Source organism: Convolutriloba macropyga, chromosome 9 (assembly GCF_964194025.1).
Source record: "Convolutriloba macropyga chromosome 9, txConMacr16.3, whole genome shotgun sequence".
NCBI classification, from domain to species: Eukaryota; Metazoa; Xenacoelomorpha; order Acoela; family Convolutidae; genus Convolutriloba; species Convolutriloba macropyga.
Genome location: NC_134476.1, coordinates 37,882,445 through 37,902,730, shown reverse-complemented (window position 1 = coordinate 37,902,730; position 20,286 = coordinate 37,882,445). Strand labels below are relative to the sequence as shown.

Sequence of the window (20,286 nt, the reverse complement as noted above, 5' to 3'; positions counted from 1 at the left end):
AATCGAACATATTTTGGTGGCCAAAGTATGGCTTTACGGCTTCCAGAGCATTTCTGGCAAGTTTTAATTGATTTTTAGTTTGTTGTCTATTTGTTGCTCTTTTTGTAACTTCAAAAAAAATTGAATACCAAGAGTTCCTAATTCCCTTCTATAGAAGCATTGGTATTTGTAAACCTATGGGACATTTTAGTTGGTTCTTATGGTTTTCATTACCTTGAAATTAATTGGTTTTTTTTAAAAAAAAATCAGCGAATTTTCTAACTTTAAAGTTTCAGTTCTTTTTCATCTAACTGTTGCCAAGCTTTATTATGAACTGTTGAATAATCATTTTTTTCTGGCGATTTACAGGTTATTTTGTTTATTTTCAGTTTTATCTGACGCTATTTTGACTTTGTTATTAAGTTTTGTTTTTGTAAACGGACATAAATTTTTTGATGTAATTAATGTTTGTTGTTGCTGTTTGATTTTGCCGTTCGTCTTCGCTCGCTTTCTTAATATCGGCATATCTCATCAATCTAATGCATCATTTCTACTCCCCTGAGTTATTTGCCTTGGAGGCTATCTTTTCGTTCATGCAACAGTTTTTTTTAAAATACTTGATTTTTATGTGTTTTTCTATCTGTTCCTTATTTGGTAGACAATTATGCCAAAATTGTGGATGAGCGGGGTCGGAACCTTATTTGCCATCGCACATTACCGAGCCGCCTTGTCTATCTTCTAAATTCTAAGGGAATAGATGACATCAAGTACTTACAGTTCATTATAGGATGGCAATTGGTATTTTCGTTCTAGGTACTGCACATGTCGTTGGCATCACCGGAGATATACACACTGTCTTCGCTTTGTAGCATTCTGGCCGACTCCTACTGTCTACAGGCCAAAATTAACCCACAGGTGAGTTGCATGTTCCTTAACCAAACCAGAATCAACTCTTCCAAATTTCCTTACCGCGTAACTGTGATATTATTATCATTGACGGAATTTTTTTCTGCTTCATTCTGGGAGCGTGTGGTGTCAATCTTAATCTTGACTTGGCATTTTATCGCTCAGCTTTTTGTAACTTCTTGAACAAAATAATGTTTGTGATCCCCTCAAACTAGGTGAATTGTGATACTTTCCGCAATCTACTTTGCAAAAAAGAAGGCGTTTTGGCCTCTAAAGTGCTTTACTGATTAAAAGGATGGAAAATGATTTTTTGTGGTGACTAACTGCGTATGCATTACCAAGTACTCTTTTTCAACGAGACGTTTTCAAAAAGTTCATCGAAGAAGATTATCGAAACAAGGAAATAAATTAGCTCAAAGAATGTTCCGTTTAATATTGATATTCATAACGGTGTCCTAAATAAAAGAGATTTTCCTCGTCATAACGTTCATAAATTTTGGTGACTAAAGAAACTCATACCAGGGTTTTGCAAATATGGCCATCACTGGCGTCAGTGCAGCACGTTGTTGGCTCGGTTTTCTGGCGTCCAATCGCACCACCACCTTTACAAAGAAGCGAACCATACGCAGAACGTGTAAACCAGTAGAAAATATTCAAAGGACAGGTAGGCTTAAGTTATCAAAAGGATTTTAGGCAGCAATTTTTCGAATGCTGGGTTTTAGATCTGACTTTAAACTGTACTGTCCGTTTAATTGCAAATTGTTACGAAGGCTTGTCTGGAAGGAGAAGAGCAGAGATCCAACTGATCCTGAATTAAATAGCAGAAAGTGACTATACTTGATTAATATTTGTTTTTGAATTTAAAAAATTAACATCTGCTGCTCCTGTACACACACAAACACTTACACCCACATACCCTAACGCGCATATACGCACGCGTTGTAGATTGGGTTTTTGTCCCAATACTGGACAGGCGACTATAATGACGAAGCAGATAGTGATGTGTAACACTAAAACTTCAAGACTATAGCACGTTTCAAAATTAACTGATATGAATCAGGCTTGGTTCAATTTATTCATCAGGGACTGTTTTTGAGGTGTCTTCATGCCGGGAATGGACCACAAAGCGTTATTTTGGTGCTCCTGAAACAGTAGCCGATCTTATTTGATCTTGTCTATACAGATGTCAGTCTGATATCCACTGAAGGTGATTGACTAAAATTAGTACCTAGTTAGAACATGAAAACTGGTAGCATATCAATGTGCTAAGCGAGGCTAGTGACATGGCCAAGGCTTTTCTGGATCTGCTGTTTCAACATCTGACAGGTCCAAACAACAAGACGCTGATCTATTCATGCCAATATCCGTCAAGAACTGATGTTGGATTCCGGAAGGTATCCTCTGGGATAAATGACGAGAAAGCGTGCCGAACAATGGATGCTAGATGAAGTTCTTGAAGCATTCCGTTGCATTATTGGTTCTACCTAAAACGGAGAAATCTAGTTCTGCCTATGTAGGCTGGTGGCAAAAGTCTAGTAGTATAGACGCACTCGTGCTGTGGTACATGCAGGGGCTGTTAGCCAAAAGTAGTAGCCTTGTGAAAGCTATTAGGGAGTACAAGCCAAAATTGAGTAGCTAGCTTTCGTGAAACTCTGTGATGAAAAGTGTGTCGCTACCGAAAATTGACAGAGAAGTAGCACAGGCTTGCGCGGATTGACATTGGAACGCTTAGAAGTGGATTAGATGAAAGTGAATTTTACTAAGCCTTTTACTTTTCTTCGCCCGCTCGTTAGATGTCTGAAAACAAGTAACCAGTATTGAAATATTCTTGGTTAGCTGTGATGACCGCACGCGAACCGCGCACAAACCTGATTAGCGAATGTTGGTTATACTACCTATACCGCGATTGAGAGACTGTAGGCTCTCAGGTCTTGTGTGTTAATTATCTACATGAGTGACAACCCTAGCTCAGCCTTAGCAGCCACTTTAGTAATTCACGCCTCTTATTTGGTAGACAAAAACCTTGCTCGTGAGGAATCGGGAGGGGGCACGTGAGGAATTCCGTTTTTCATATGCTAATTTGATTTATCAGCATTTTTTTAATGCTGGACGTTGCCCTGACTTTAAGCTGTATTGTCCGTTCAGCTTTTTTTTGCGAAAGCATTGTTGCGAAAGCTTGTCCCAAAGTCGTAGAACAGAACTCCAGCAGCTCCTGAATTGCTATTGCAGAAAGTCAATCTGCTTGATTTTTATTTGTTTAGTGGGGACATCGTGGTTTTTTACAATTCAAAGAATTTGAATTGTATTGGGGCGCTGTCTTTTTTTTAAGATCTGTTCACACATTTTCATGATTTTTACTATTCAAAGAATTTGAATTGTATTGGGGCGCTGTCTTTTTTTTAAGATCTGTTCACATATTTTCATGATTTTTGAAGTCAAATTGGAGTAGTGATTCTGGTCACGCCGAATCAGGAAATGGAGCGAAAAAGCGAGTGGTTTTGCGGCGTGAATTTTTTTCGCTCTAATTTTAAAGTAGAGTGCGAAAGTGGTGTTTGAACAAAAATTCGGTTTCTCGGTAGTGGTTTCTCGGTAGTGGTTTCTGCGGCAATTTCACTCTGATTTTTACTGTTTTTTCGATTTTTTGGATCGGATTTTTTCTAAATGGTTTTCCCAATCCATTCACAGCTCATTTTAGGCCTAGTTTTTTGTTTGAATTAAATTTTCTTTACTCGCTAGTGGTTTTTTGTTCACATGCGGCATTTTGACATTGATTTTTTTGTTTTTTTTCTTATTTTTTGATCTGATTTTTTTTTGAAATGGTTTTCTCAATTCACTCATAGTCCATTCTAGGTCTAGTTTTTCTGTTTAATCAATGAAAATTCTTTGAATTGTACGTCAGGACTTGTCCTGCTATGTTTTTTAATTCGTCGTCTCCATCGATGATTCTTACGACCTGACTTCTTGGAATTGACTTCTTGGAATTGACTTCAGTGACTTCTATTGCTTTGCAGTTAAAATTTGTGTACGTGACGTTGTTTCTGCTTTTAGGTCAATTGCGTGACTTACCTCACTCAAAAAATTGACTTCTGAACTCACTTATGGGACTTTAATTTTTAATGAAGATTTACTAGTTAATAGTGTGCATCTAAGTTGTGCCACTTATATGCCCTAATTTGTGATTATTAGTCTTGAGTTTTTGATTTTGAATATCAATTCTGAAATAGCTCTTTAAGGGCGTTTTCCTTATAGAACGTATGTGCCAAAAATTGACAGTCCGAAGCTAACCCGAAAAGTCTAGTGGTCTATTGAAGGACTGGTGGTCGATCTGTCTATCTTCTTTCTTTAGGTGTTTCGATTCCTGGAAGGCCACGAGCGTCTATCGCGGCTATTTTCCGGCAATCTGCCGGCTATGTTTTCAAAATTTTTCGAATTTCAGTTAATCCTGCACACACACGCATTCACAAAAGCACACACACAAACATACATACACACAGACACCACACTCACTCACACATACACACGGATGCGCACGCTCATACTCCGTTTTTGAGTGATTACTTTAATGATCCTGTGCGTTGTTTTTGAGTAAAAAATAGCCTACTGCCGTTTTCCCTTGAAGAGGAGCCAATTTCGCCATACAAGTTATGAAGAGGAATGCTCAGGAAAAAAATTCTCTTAGATTCGGAAAAAAATTTTATACTAGACTAACGCTATGCCAATGCTTTTCGTCATTACCTAATTTTCATTTTGCAGTAACTGTGCTGTGTCTGGGCATGGAGATCACCACTGTCTCTGTTCTTTTTCGGCCCAATGGTGTTAAGTTATGTTCGACGAATGTTTTTTTAGATGTTGAATTTCCAAGAACTGATTTCCCAAATGGTAGAAACTTTAAATAGCAGATTCGTGTAAAATTCCATTTTTTTTGCTCGTCATTAGTTTCGTCATTTCGTTTACTTCTGCTCTACTTTTTCACCATTGTTTTTTTAAAAAAATCGAATAGTCAAGATTGAAAGGTTTTTTTCTAATTGTACGGTTATAGTTTGCATATTTTTTCTTTTCGTGAGGTAACATATACTTGCACCTCAATGTTTAGTCACCTCAATTAGGTTGATAAATAATGGGTTGGTATATCACCTTACGGGGTTATATTTGTGCCGTGGTTGCGGTAAATACCCTAGCGGCCTGGTAGTGAAAAAATGTCACGCGTCTACTTTCATATGCAAACATTGCACTGCATTAATTATCAGAAATCTCAGAAAATAGCAACGAACAACAATAGTTAGTCGATGAAGACTGGAACCGAGCTACTTCTCAAAGGATTTAGAAAATTGTCACAAAGAAGCCTTGCACTTCATAAACATTTATGTGCTGAAGAGAGGAAATTTGTTGTGGATGAATTTGGATCTTTAGACCGACAAATGGAGACAGTTAGTAAAACCAACATTAGATAAATGTATTTAATATAGATAACTCTGCAATGCAGAAAATTATTCTGTTTCACGAACTTATTATTATTATTATTATTATTATTATTAGTAGTAAAAGACTTCTATTACCTTTGATAGGATATTACAGCATCATTAATAAAGTAAGCATTGTTTTCATGTCAAAAGAAAATAAGGTTAACCATTACAAAAAAATGAACTAAAACAAAATAATGCTTATCCTGCGCAAACATTACATCTACATTTTAAAGCCCAAGTACATGTATTATTGATGTCATATTTCGTTTTTGTTAAGCTCAAAAGACATTTATGTATAAAGGTTTTTATATATCTTGACATGGGTTTTTTGATTTGAAGCTGCTTATACGGACATTCAGGAGATCAGCTGTATCATTGACCACTCTTTGCACTCGGAAGAAGAAGGACTTCTCAGTAATGCGTTCTTGCTCGCGAGACGACTAAGCGTTCCAGTTCCATATTACGAGTATTTACAATCTTTGTCTCAATTGTGAAGAAATCATTAAAACTTAGACAATTTGGTTCACTCATTATAGCAGAGAAGAAACGTAAATCACTCTCAATCAGCTGATAGGCAACTGGCAGGGAATTTGATGTAATCAACAAGCCAGCATAGTCACCCGCTCCAAAGCACCAGCTAAGAACTTGTAGGTTCAAGAGTTCTAACCTACGCATATGGATAATGTCCGCGTACCCGGCAGGTTAGCCATATAACAATACTGATAGAACGCAAGCTTTGTATAAATTAAACTTAACACCAGAGGAAAGACCGTATGGAACATTATGTTTCAAATAATTTAGAGCTCTTCGGACTTTCACGAGTTTAATTTTAACATGATAGCTCCACTTTAATGTGCTCGACGCTTCAATACCCAAATCGGTTATGTGGTCAACTCGAGATATATCGTCGCTTCCAATAAATAAGGAATCCGTAGAAGTCCGGCTGAAATGAAGATAACCACATTTGATAGCATTGAAGTTAATGGAATTGCAATATGACCATAATCTTAGTGCGTGTAAATCACTTTGAACTGCACGTAGGCAAGATTCTTCGCTGTAAACTATTTTGGTGTCATCAGCAAAGCAATATACATTATAAAATTCAGGGATATCAAGCTTATCATCGATATAAATTAAGAACAAGATAGGCCCCAATACGCTCCCCTGCGGCACGCCACTGCTGAGATCCGAGACGTCTGAGAGGCTGTTCCCAACTTTAACTCTTTGTCTTCTACATTCTAAGTAAGATGAGAGCAATGTCACGAAATCTTTGTCAAACCCAAAAGATGCTATTTTAAAGAGCAGACAGGAATGATCAACAGAGTCAAACGCTTTGCAAAAGTCCAAAATACACAACAACTTGTTCCACATTTTCGTCAAAATTCAAATACAATTCGTGTAGAAAAAGGACTAATTGCGTCACCGTAGAATGTTTCGTACGAAAACAATGCTGCCTTGAATTAAGAAGGTCCTTGATTTTTCCGTATATGTACATAAAGAGAAGCTTTCCGAAGATAAGAGAAATCCGTGGAAGTATAGATATTGGTCGGTAATTTTCAACATTTAGCATCACGTCGGGTGCATGTTTGCGTTAAGGCCTGCAATTTGTAGAAACTGTTGGATAAAGGTTCTTGCTTTGCTTTAAAATTGTTGAATAACATTACCCTCCTAAGCTAATTAGTTTTCGTTTGTGTTTGGCAGGCCTTCTCTGAACTTGTGCGGGAAGTGGATACCTTCATCGGCTTCAAACACAAGATGGGAGATCAGCTGTATGTGGACAGATTCAAAGCCAAGTAAGGATACCTGTATGATGTAAAAGGGAATTTGCCTGATTGGAATAAATATAATTATGAGTAAAAGCATGAACAATTACGATTATTAGTTCGAAACTCATGGGTTAAAATTTGCGGAGTTGAACGCGCCTCCCCATTACCAAAAGTATACCATAATAAGGGTAAAAATATCTCTAAAATATGTTGGGGTGTAACCGTTCTTAACTATCCTAAAGAGCTGGATGTTTTAACTATCATGGGAAAGAATTTGTATCACGAATTCGTGTATAATGCTGCCTTTGCATTGTTTTCTCTACTGCCGTTCTTTTCTCTGGGTGTATGACAATTCAGGCAGACCCTTTGAGATCAACTCGTGTCAATTTTACCGTTTCAAGTTAACATCCAAATTGAATGCGTTCTCAAAACCACAGATACAAGTTTTCATTCGCGATAATCGGTCGAGAACCCCACCCGCTGCGCGCATTCTCTTAATCGTCTGATCATAAACGAGCCCGTCAGGTCGGGGCTCTGAAGACAGGTTAAACAATTTGTTCCACTAGTTTCTTAGGTCAGATTAATGAAAACTTATACACAACGTGATGTCATAAAAAATCTCGCTTCAGGCTGATATCGACTATCAACTCGAGTCCTCTGATCGAGATAGCAGCCAGGTCTACAGAGGTGAAGAGAATAGAGTCCATCACTTCAGTCCAGATGAAGGATCTCCTCAACATCAGATCATCAGCTGAGTCTGGACTTGATCCCGATCTTCTGATCCTCTACACCAACGATTTATTGGTTAGTCGATGTTGATCTACACTGCAAAGTTCTCGATGTCGAGCATACTTTAAACTTTTGCAGAACGCAAGTTTAAATCCGTGTTGTCATCAAATACCGTTAAGACTAAGAATAAAGCTTTTTAAATCACTTGCTCTGTAACACTTGGATTTCAGAGCCATTTTATTTGCTCTCCACCGCAATTTGCAGCAATTATATTAGTCCTGCTAGTCTTTTTGATGCAATTTTTCGTACTACCTGCAATATTTCGATTCTCTGGCCATTTGACTTTTTGTCCTCAAAAACAGGATAAACAGGTAAAACCCAGAGGGTGTTAAGTCGCATAGCAGCTCTCTCAGAGCCCTACTAGTATCCAATTATGCTGTTCGCCGAAGATGCCGATAAGACTTAATTTCATGTTATGAGGTACACTTTTGGCGGTTTAAAACGACCTCAATCTACCCCCGTCCACCCTTTTCCTCTCACCACCAACTCATTCCACCACTAACCACGTTGTACATAATTGATATCCCCCCGCTCACCCTCACTCCCTCTAATGACCCTATTTCTTCGACTTTCTTTTTCTCTCAGTCCAACAACGTAACCTAGCCTGCTTCAGCCCGAACTAGATGCTGACGAAGCCTACGTCTAGTCAGCCGTTTGAGAGCAATTCAGCCGACGTTAGTGGGTTATAAAGAAAAGAAAGAAGGAAAGAATTAATTTCTTCAGAAAAATGAATAGATTTAAATTATGCCATTGAATACAAGAAAGTTGAAAGAACTCGTGTTGGATACTACATCTGGACTATAACTCTCGAAAGATGGAGCTGTGTAAAATTGAAAGCATTTGGATTTTTCTCTTGCATAGAGGAACCATAAGCCATAGTCCAAAATTGCTTGTTCAATAAACAGACTGGTCAAATGTAAAATATGAATTGAGATATGATGCTTCGATGTGATGACCATAAAGAATGCAAAACAAACTTCAGCATTTCATTTATGTGTAGCTCATAAACCTTGAGAACTCCGTTTTTTCTCAAAAATATCTGACTAGTGATCATGCTTTTGTGTTTAAACTTCACAATTTTTCTCTATAAAGTAAGAATCTGAATTTCATGTTATGAGGTTCACTTTTGGCGGTTTAAAACGACCTCAATCTACCCCGTCCACCCTTCTCCTCTCACCACCAACTCATTCCGCCACTAACCACGCTGTACATAATTGATATCCCCCCGCTCACCCTCACTCCCTCTAATGACCCTTTTTCTTCGACTTTGTTTTTCTCTCAGTCCAACAACGCAACCTAGCCTGCTTCAGCCCGAACCAGATGCTGACGAAGCTTACGTCTAGTCAGCTGTTTGAGAGCAATTCAGCCGACGTTAGTGGGTTATAAAGAAAAAAAAGAAGGAAAGAATTAATTTCTTCAGAAAAATGAATAGATTTAAATTATGCCATTTGATACAAGAAAGTTGAAAGAACTCGTGTTGGATACTACATCTGGACCATAATTTTCGAAAGATGGAGCTGTGTAAAATTGAAAGCATTTGGATTTTTCTCTTGCATAGAGGAACCATAAGCCATAGTCCAAAATTGCTTGTTCAATAAACAGACTGGTCCAATGTAAAATATGAATTGAGATATGATGCTTCGATGTGATGACCATAAAGAATGGAAACCAAACTTCAGCATTTCATATATGTGTAGCTCATAAACCTTGAGAACTCCGTTTGTCTCAAAAATATCTGACTAGTGGTCATGCTTTTGTGTATAAACTTCACAATTTTTCTCTATAAAGTAAAAATCTGAATTTCATGTTATGAGGTTCACTTTTGGCGGTTTAAAACGACCTCAATCTTACCCCGTCCACCCTTTTCCTCTCACCACCAACTCATTCCACCACTAACCACGCTGTACATAATTGATATCCCCCCGCTCACCCTCACTCCCTCTAATGACCCTTTTTCTTCGACTTTCTTTTTCTTTCAGTCCAACAACGTAACCTAGCCTGCTTCAGCCCGAACTAGATGCTGACGAAGCCTACGTCTAGTCAGCCGTTTGAGAGCAATTCAGCCGACGTTAGTGGGTTATAAAGAAAAGAAAGAAGGAAAGAAATAATTTCTTCAGAAAAATGAATAGATTTAAAATATGCCATTGATTACAAGAAAGTTGAAAGAACTCGTGTTGGATACTACATCTGGCGGACCTCGAGGCCAATTGTCGTACACACGGTCCAAATCGATGAGCGTTACCCAACGCGAGTATGAAAACACAGGACTATAGAGAACTATTTTGTCGTAGTGGTGCTGAAAAAGTTAGTATATTTTCAGGTAGCGAAAACTTGACAGTATTTTGTTTCTCTACACTGGCTGCAGCTGCTATATTTTGCTCAATAACTTGAAAACCGTGGAAAAAACAGAAACTTCAAGAACTTACATTTTGCATCCTAAAATGATCAGAAATTTTTGTTAAAAATCACAAGTGTTCTTGTTATCCTGGATCCAAAGAGGGACCGTTTCTCGAAAACTAAAAATGCTGCGGGGCGGATGTTTGGTATGGCAAATCCCAGGTTAGAGAAATGGGAGTTGTCGCAGGAGCTGGGGTCACGAGCCCTAATGAAAACATAAATTTGAACCCCGATTGGCTAAATCAATATTTTCAATGGAGTTTTGTCTCTAAATGATTGTACAAAAGTTGAAGGCTGACGCGGGGTGATATCTGTGCCATCCAACTTCAACTCTCGAAAGATGGAGCTGTGTAAAATTGAAAGCATTTGGATTTTTCTCTTGCATAGAGGAACCATAAGCCATAGTCCAAAATTGCTTGTTCAATAAACAGACTGGTCAAATGTAAAATATGAATTGAGATAAGATGCTTCGATGTGATGACCATAAAGAATGCAAATTAAACTTTAGCATTTCATATATGTGTAGCTCATAAACCTTGAGAACTCCGTTTTTTCTCAAAAATATCTGACTAGTGGTCATGATTTTGTGTATAAACTTCACAATTTTTCTCTATAAAGTAAGAATCTGAATTTCATGTTATGAGGTTCATTTTTGGCGGTTTAAAACGACCTCAATCTACCCCGTCCGACCCTCTCCTCTCACCACCAACTCATTCCACCACTAACCACGCTGTACATAATTGATAACCCCCCCGCTCACCCTCACTCCCTCTAATGAACCTTTTTCTTCGACTTTGTTCTTCTCTCAGTCCAACAACGCAACCTAGCTTGCTTCAGCCCGAACTAGATGCTGACGAAGCCTACGTCTAGTCAGCCGTTTGAGAGCAATTCATCCGACGTTAGTGGGTTATAAATAAAAAACGAAGGAAAGAATTAATTTCTTCAGAAAAATGAATAGATTTAAATTATGCCATTTAATACAAGAAAGTTGAAAGAACTCGTGTTGGATACTACATCTGCACTATAACTCTCGAAAGATGGAGCTGTGTAAAATTGAAAGCATTTGGATTTTTCTCTTGCATAGAGGAACCATAAGCCATAGTCCAAAATTGCTTGTTCAATAAACAGACTGATCCAATGTAAAATATGAATTGAGATATGATGCTTCGATGTGATGACCATAAAGAATGCAAAACAAACTTCAGCATTTCATTTATGTGTAGCTCATAAACCTTGAGAACTCCGTTTTTTCTCAAAAATATCTGACTAGTGATCATGCTTTTGTGTTTAAACTTCACAATTTTTCTCTATAAAGTAAGAATCTGAATTTCATGTTATGAGGTTCACTTTTGGCGGTTTAAAACGACCTCAATCTAACCCCGTCCACCCTTTTCCTCTCACCACCAACTCATTCCACCACTAACCACGCTGTACATAATTGATATCCCCCCGCTCACCCTCACTCCCTCTAATGACCCTTTTTCTTCGACTTTCTTTTTCTTTCAGTCCAACAACGTAACCTAGCCTGCTTCAGCCCGAACTAGATGCTGACGAAGCCTACGTCTAGTCAGCCGTTTGAGAGCAATTCAGCCGACGTTAGTGGGTTATAAAGAAAAGAAAGAAGGAAAGAAATAATTTCTTCAGAAAAGTGAATAGATTTAAAATATGCCATTGATTACAAGAAAGTTGAAAGAACTCGTGTTGGATACTACATCTGGCGGACCTCGAGGCCAATTGTCGTACACACGGTCCAAATCGATGAGCGTTACCCAACGCGAGTATGAAAACACAGGACTATAGAGAACTATTTTGTCGTAGTGGTGCTGAAAAAGTTAGTATATTTTCAGGTAGCGAAAACTTGACAGTATTTTGTTTCTCTACACTGGCTGCAGCTGCTATATTTTGCTCAATAACAAGAAAACCGTGGAAAAAACAGAAACTTCAAGAACTTACATTTTGCATCCTAAAATGATCAGAAATTTTTGTTAAAAATCACAAGTGTTCTTGTTATCCTGGATCCAAAGAGGGACCGTTTCTCGAAAACTAAAAATGCTGCGGGGCTGATGTTTGGTATGGCAAATCCCAGGTTAGAGAAATGGGAGTTGTCGCAGGAGCTGGGGTCACGAGCCCTAATGAAAACATAAATTTGAACCCCGATTGGCTAAATCAATATTTTCAATGGAGTTTTTTCTCTAAATGATTGTACAAAAGTAGAAGGCTGACGCGGGGTGATATCTGTGCCATCCAACTTCAACTCTCGAAAGATGGAGCTGTGTAAAATTGAAAGCGTTTGGATTTTTCTCTTGCATAGAGGAACCATAAGCCATAGTCCAAAATTGCTTGTTCAATAAACAGACTGGTCAAATGTAAAATATGAATTGAGATATGATGCTTCGATGTGATGACCATAAAGAATGCAAATTAAACTTTAGCATTTCATATATGTGTAGCTCATAAACCTTGAGAACTCCGTTTTTTCTCAAAAATATCTGACTAGTGGTCATGATTTTGTGTATAAACTTCACAGTTTTTCTCTATAAAGTAAGAATCTGAATTTCATGTTATGAGGTTCATTTTTGGCGGTTTAAAACGACCTCAATCTACCCCGTCCGACCCTCTCCTCTCACCACCAACTCATTCCACCACTGACCACGCTGTACATAATTGATAACCCCCCCCCCCGCTCACCCTCACTCCCTCTAATGACCCTTTTTCTTCGACTTTGTTCTTCTCTCAGTCCAACAACGCAACCTAGCTTGCTTCAGCCCGAACTAGATGCTGACGAAGCCTACGACTAGTCAGCCGTTTGAGAGCAATTCATCCGACGTTAGTGGGTTATAAATAAAAAACGAAGGAAAGAATTAATTTCTTCAGAAAAATGAATAGATTTAAATTATGCCATTTAATACAAGAAAGTTGAAAGAACTCGTGTTGGATACTACATCTGCACTATAACTCTCGAAAGATGGAGCTGTGTAAAATTGAAAGCATTTGGATTTTTCTCTTGCATAGAGGAACCATAAGCCATAGTCCAAAATTGCTTGTTCAATAAACAGACTGATCCAATGTAAAATATGAATTGAGATATGATGCTTCGATGTGATGACCATAAAGAAGGCAAAACAAACTTCAGCATTTCATATATGTGTAGCTCATAAACCTTGAGAACTCCGTTTGTCTCAAAAATATCTGACTAGTGGTCATGCTTTTGTGTATAAACTTCACAATTTTTCTCTATAAAGTAAGAATCTGAATTTCATGTTATGAGGTTCACTTTTGGCGGTTTAGAACGACCTCAATCTACCCCGTCCACACTTCCCCTCTCACCACCAACTCATTCCACCACTAACCACGCTGTACATAATTGATATCCACCCCCGCTCACCCTCACTCCCTCTAATGACCCTTTTTCTTCGACTTTGTTTTTCTCTCAGTCCAACAACGCAACCTAGCCTGCTTCAGCCCGAACTAGATGCTGACGAAGCCTACGTCTAGTCAGCCGTTTGAGAGCAATTCAGCCGACGTTAGTGGGTTATAAAGAAAAAAAAGAAGGAAAGAATTAATTTCTTCAGAAAAATGAATAGATTTAAATTATGCCATTTAATACAAGAAAGTTGAAAGAACTCTTGTTGGATACTACATCTTGACTATAACTCTCGAAAGATGGAGCTGTGTAAAATTGAAAGCATTTGGATTTTTCTCTTGCATAGAGGAACCATAAGCCATAGTCCAAAATTGCTTGTTCAATAAACAGACTGGTCCAATGTAAAATATGAAGTGAGATATGATGCTTCGATGTGATGACCATAAAGAATGCAAAACAAACTTCAGCATTTCATATATGTGTAGCTCATAAACCTTGAGAACTCCGTTTGTCTCAAAAATATCTGACTAGTGGTCATGCTTTTGTGTATAAACTTCAGAATTTTTCTCTAAAGTAAGAATCTGAATTTCATGTTATGAGGTTCATTTTTGGCGGTTTAAAACAACCTCAATCTACCCCCGTCCACCCTTTTCCTCTCACCACCAACTCATTCCACCACTAACCACGCTGTACATAAATGATAACCCCCCCCCCCGCTCACCCTCACTCCCTCTAATGACCCTTTTTCTTCGACTTTGTTTTTCTCTCAGTCCAAAAACGCAACCTAGCCTCCTTCAGCCCGAACTAGATGCTGACGAATCCTACGTCTAGTCAGCCGTTTGAGAGCAATTCATCCGACGTTAGTGGGTTATAAAGAAAAAAACAAAGGAAAGAATTAATTTCTTCAGAAAAACGAATAGATTTAAATTATGCCATTTAATACAAGAAAGTTGAAAGAACTCGTGTTGGATACTACATCTGGACTATAACTCTCGAAAGATGGAGCTGTGTAAAATTGAAAGCATTTGGATTTTTCTCTTGCATAGAGGAACCATAAGCCATAGTCCAAAATTGCTTGTTCAATAAACAGACTGGTCCAATGTAAAATATGAATTGAGATATGATGCCTCGATGTTATGACCATAAAGAATGCAAAACAAACTTCAGCATTTCATATATGTGTAGCTCATAAACCTTGAGAACTCCGTTTGTCTCAAAAATATCTGACTAGTGGTCATGCTTTTGTGTTTAAACTTCACAATTTTTCTCTATAAAGTAAGAATCTGAATTTCATGTTATGAGGTTCACTTTTGGCGGTTTAAAACGACCTCAATCTACCCCGTCCACCCTTCCCCTCTCACCACCAACTCGTTCCACCACTAACCACGCTGTACATAATTGATATCCACCCCCCACTCACCCTCACTCCCTCTAATGACCCTTTTTCTTCAACTTTGTTTTTCTCTCAGTCCAACAACGCAACCTAGCCTGCTTCAGCCCGAACTAGATGCTGACGAAGCCTACGTCTAGTCAGCCGTTTGAGAGCAATTCATCCGACGTTAGTGGGTTATAAATAAAAAACGAAGGAAAGAATTAATTTCTTCAGAAAAATGAATAGATTTAAATTATGCCATTTAATACAAGAAAGTTGAAAGAACGCTTGTTGGATACTACATCTGGAATATAACTCTCGAAAGATGGAGCTGTGTAAAATTGAAAGCATTTGGATTTTTTTCTTGCATAGAGAAACCATAAGCCATAGTCCAAAATTGCTTGTTCAATAAACAGACTGGTCCAATGTAAAATATGAATTGAGATATGATGCTTCGATGTGATGACCATAAAGAATGCAAAACAAACTTCAGCATTTCATATATGTGTAGCTCATAAACCTTGAGAACTCCGTTTGTCTCAAAAATATCTGACTAGTGGTCATGCTTTTGTGTATAAACTTCACAATTTTTCTCTAAAGTAAGAATCTGAATTTCATGTTATGAGGTTCACTTTTGGCGGTTTAAAACGACCTCAATCTACCCCCGTCCACCCTTTTCCTCTCACCACCAACTCATTCCACCACTAACCACGCTGTACATAAATGATAACCCCCCGCTCACCCTCACTCCCTCTAATGACCCTTTTTCTTCGACTTTGTTTTTCTCTCAGTCCAACAACGCAACCTAGCCTGCTTCAGCCCGAACTAGATGCTGCCGAAGCCTAAGTCTAGTCAGCCGTTTGAGAGCAATTCATCCGACGTTAGTGGGTTATAAAGAAAAAAACGAAGGAAAGAATTAATTTCTTCAGAAAAATGAATAGATTTAAATTATGCCATTTAGTACAAGAAAGTTGAAAGAACTCGTGTTGGATACTACATCTGGACTATAACTCTCGAAAGATGGAGCTGTGTAAAATTGAAAGCATTTGGATTTTTCTCTTGCATAGAGGAACCATAAGCCATAGTCCAAAATTGCTTGTTCAATAAACAGCCTGGTCCAATGTAAAATATGAATTGAGATATGATGCTTCGATGTGATGACCATAAAGAATGCAAAACAAATTTCAGCGTTTCATATATGTGTAGCTCATAAACCTTGAGAACTCCGTTTGTCTCAAAAATATCTGACTAGTGGTCATGCTTTTGTATATAAACTTCACAATTTTTCTCTAAACTAAGAATCTGAATTTCATGTTATGAGGCTCACTTTTGGCGGTTTAAAACGACCTCAATCTACCCCCGTCCACCCTTTTCCTCTCACCACCAACTCATTCCACCACTAACCACGCTGTACATAAATGATAACCCCCCCCCGCTCACCCTCACTCCCTCTAATGACCCTTTTTCTTCGACTTTGTTTTTCTCTCAGTCCAACAACGCAACCTAGCCTGCTTCAGCCCGAACTAGATGCTGACGAAGCCTATGTCTAGTCAGCCGTTTGAGAGCAATTCATCCGACGTTAGTGGGTTATAAAGAAAAAAACGAAGGAAAGAATTAATTTTTTCAGAAAAATGAATAGATTTAAATTATGCCATTTAATACAAGAAAGTTGAAAGAACTCGTGTTGGATACTACATCTGGACTATAACTCTCGAAAGATGGAGCTGTGTAAAATTGAAAGCATTTGGATTTTTCTCTTGCATAGAGGAATCATAAGCCATAGTCCAAAATTGCTTGTTCAATAAACAGACTGGTCAAATGTAAAATTTGAATTGAGATATGATGCTTCGATGTGATGACCATAAAGAATGCAAAACAAACTTCAGCATTTCATATATGTGTAGCTCATAAACCTTGAGAACTCCGTTTGTCTCAAAAATATCTGACTAGTGGTTATGCTTTTGTGTATAAACTTCACAATTTTTCTCTAAATTAAGAATCTGAATTTCATGTTATGAGGTTCACTTTTGGCGGTTTAAAACGACCTCAATCTACCCCCGTCCACCCTTTTCCTCTCACCACCAACTCATTCCTCCACTAACCACGCTGTACATAAATGATAACCCCCCCGCTCACCCTCACTCCCTCTAATGACCCTTTTTCTTCGACTTTGTTTTTCTCTCAGTCCAACAACGCAACCTAGCCTGCTTCAGCCCGAACTAGATGCTGACGAAGCCTACGTCTAGTCAGCCGTTTGAGAGCAATTCATCCGACGTTAGTGGGTTATAAAGAAAAAAACGAAGGAAAGAATTAATTTCTTCAGAAAAATGAATAGATTTAAATTTTGCCATTTAATACAAGAAAGTTGAAAGAACTCGTGTTGGATACTACATCTGGACTATAACTCTCGAAAGATGGAGCTGTGTAAAATTGAAAGCATTTGGATTTTTCTCTTGCATAGAGGAATCATAAGCCATAGTCCAAAATTGCTTGTTCAATAAACAGACTGGTCAAATGTAAAATTTGAATTGAGATATGATGCTTCGATGTGATGACCATAAAGAATGCAAAACAAACTTCAGCATTTCATATATGTGTAGCTCATAAACCTTGAGAACTCCGTTTGTCTCAAAAATATCTGACTAGTGGTCATGCTTTTGTGTTTAAACTTCACAATTTTTCTCTAAATTAAGAATCTGAATTTCATGTTATGAGGTTCACTTTTGGCGGTTTAAAACGACCTCAATCTACCCCCGTCCACCCTTTTCCTTTCACCACCAACTCATTCCACCACTAACCACCCTGTACAATTGATATCCCCCCGCGCTCACCCTCACTCCCTCTAATGACCATTTTTCTTCGACTTTGTTTTTCTCTCAGTCCAACAACGCAACCTAGCCTGCATCAGCCCGAACTAGATGCTGACGAAGCCTACGTCTAGTCAGCCGTTTGAGAGCAATTCAGCCGACGTTAGTGGGTTATAAAGAAAAAAAGGAAAGAATTAATTTCTTCAGAAAAATGAATAGATTTAAATTATGCCATTTAATACAAGAAAGTTGAAAGAACTCTTGTTGGATACTACATCTGGACTATAACTCTCGAAAGATGGAGCTGTGTAAAATTGAAAGCATTTGGATTTTTCTCTTGCATAGAGGAACCATAAGCCATAGCCCAAAATTGCTTGTTCAATAAACAGACTGGTCAAATGTAAAATTTGAATTGAGATATGATGCTTCGATGTGATGACCATAAAGAATGCAAAACAAACTTCAGCATTTCATATATGTGTAGCTCATAAACCTTGAGAACTCCGTTTGTCTCAAAAATATCTGACTAGTGGTCATGCTTTTGTGTATAAACTTCACAATTTTTCTCTATAAAGTAAGAATCTGAATTTCATGTTATGAGGTTCACTTTTGGCGGTTTAAAACGACCTTAATCTACCCCCGTCCACCCTTTTCCTCTCACCACCAACTCATTCCACCACTAACCACGCTGTACATAATTGATATCCCCCCGCTCACCCTCACTCCCTCTAATGACCCTTTTTCTTCGACTTTCTTTTTCTCTCAGTCCAACAACGTAACCTTGCCTGCTTCAGCCCGAACTAGATGCTGACGAAGCCTATGTCTAGTCAGCCGTTTGAGAGCAATTCAGCCGACGTTAGTGGGTTATAAAGAAAAAGAAGGAAAAAATTAATTTCTTCAGAAAAATGAATAGATTTAAATTATGCCATTGAATACAAGAAAGTTGAAAGAACTCGTGTTGGATACTATATCTGGACTATAACTCTCGAAAGATGCAGCTGTGTAAAATTGAAAGCGTTTGGATTTTTCTCTTGCATAGAGGAACCATAAGCCATAGTCCAAAATTGCTTGTTCAATAAACAGACTGGTCAAATGTAAAATATGAATTGAGATATGATGCTTCGATGTGATGACCATAAAGAAAGCAAAACAAACTTCAGCATTTCATATATGTGTAGCTCATAAACCTTGAGAACTCAGTTTGTCTCAAAAATATCTGACTAGTGGTCATGCTTTTGTGTATAAACTTCACAATTGTTCTCTATAAAGTAAGAATCTGAATTACATGTTATGAGGTTCACTTTTGGCGGTTTAAAACGACCTCAATCTACCCCCGTCCACCCTTTTCCTCTCACCACCAACTCATTACACCACTAACCACGCTGTACATAATTGATATCCCCCCGCTCACCCTCACTCCCTCTAATGACCCTTTTTCTTCGACTTTGTTTTTCTCTCAGTCCAACAACGTAACTAGCCTGCTTCAGCCCGAACTAGATGCTGACGAAGCCTACGTCTAGTCAGCCGTTTGAGAGCAATTCAGCCGACGTTAGTGGGTTATAAAGAAAAGAAAGAAGGAAAGAATTAATTTCTTCAGAAAAATGAATAGATTTAAATTATGCCATTTAATACCAGAAAGTTGAAAGAACTCTTGTTGGATACTACATCTGGACTATAACTCGCGAAAGATGGAGCTGTGTAAAATTGAAAGCATTTGGATTTTTCTCTTGCATAGAGGAACCATAAACCATAGCCCAAAATTGCTTGTTCAATAAACAGACTGGTCCAATGTAAAATATGAATTGAGATATGATGATTCGATGTGATGACCCTAAAGAATGCAAAACAAACTTCAGCATTTCATATATGTGTAGCTCATAAACCTTGAGAACTCCGTTTGTCTCAAAAATATCTGACTAGTGGTCATGCTTTTGTGTATAAACTTCACAATTGTTCTCTATAAAGTAAGAATCTGAATTTCATGTTATGAGGTTCACTTTTGGCGGTTTAAAACGACCTCAATCTACCCCCGTCCACCCTTTTCCTCTCACCACCAACTCATTCCACCACTAACCACCCTGTACAATTGATATCCCCCCGCGCTCACCCTCACTCCCTCTAATGACCATTTTTCTTCGACTTTGTTTTTCTCTCAGTCCAACAACGTAACTAGCCTGCTTCAGCCCGAACTAGATGCTGACGAAGCCTACGTCTAGTCAGCCGTTTGAGAGCAATTCAGCCGACGTTAGTGGGTTATAAAGAAAAGAAAGAAGGAAAGAATTAATTTCTTCAGAAAATGAATTGATTTAAATTATGCCATTTAATACAAGAAAGTTGAAAGAACTCGTGTTGGATACTACATCTGGACTATAACTCTCGAAAGATGCAGCGGTGTAAAATTGAGAGCATTTGGATTTTTCTCTTGCATAGAGGAACCGTAAGC

At 38.2% G+C, this 20,286-nt stretch overlaps 1 protein-coding gene across 1 annotated transcript in view; it reads left to right on the top strand.

Moving 5' to 3' along the window:
• The window catches only part of LOC142346206 (uncharacterized), a 144,776-nt gene that overhangs the window by 38,414 nt on the left and 86,076 nt on the right, over nucleotides 1-20,286 (top strand). Inside the window, exons 10-12 of the mRNA XM_075398718.1 lie at nucleotides 793-894; nucleotides 7,050-7,141; nucleotides 7,744-7,918. Coding sequence (XP_075254833.1) covers nucleotides 793-894; nucleotides 7,050-7,141; nucleotides 7,744-7,918 — 369 coding nt within the window. The remainder of the gene's footprint in view (nucleotides 1-792; nucleotides 895-7,049; nucleotides 7,142-7,743; nucleotides 7,919-20,286) is intronic.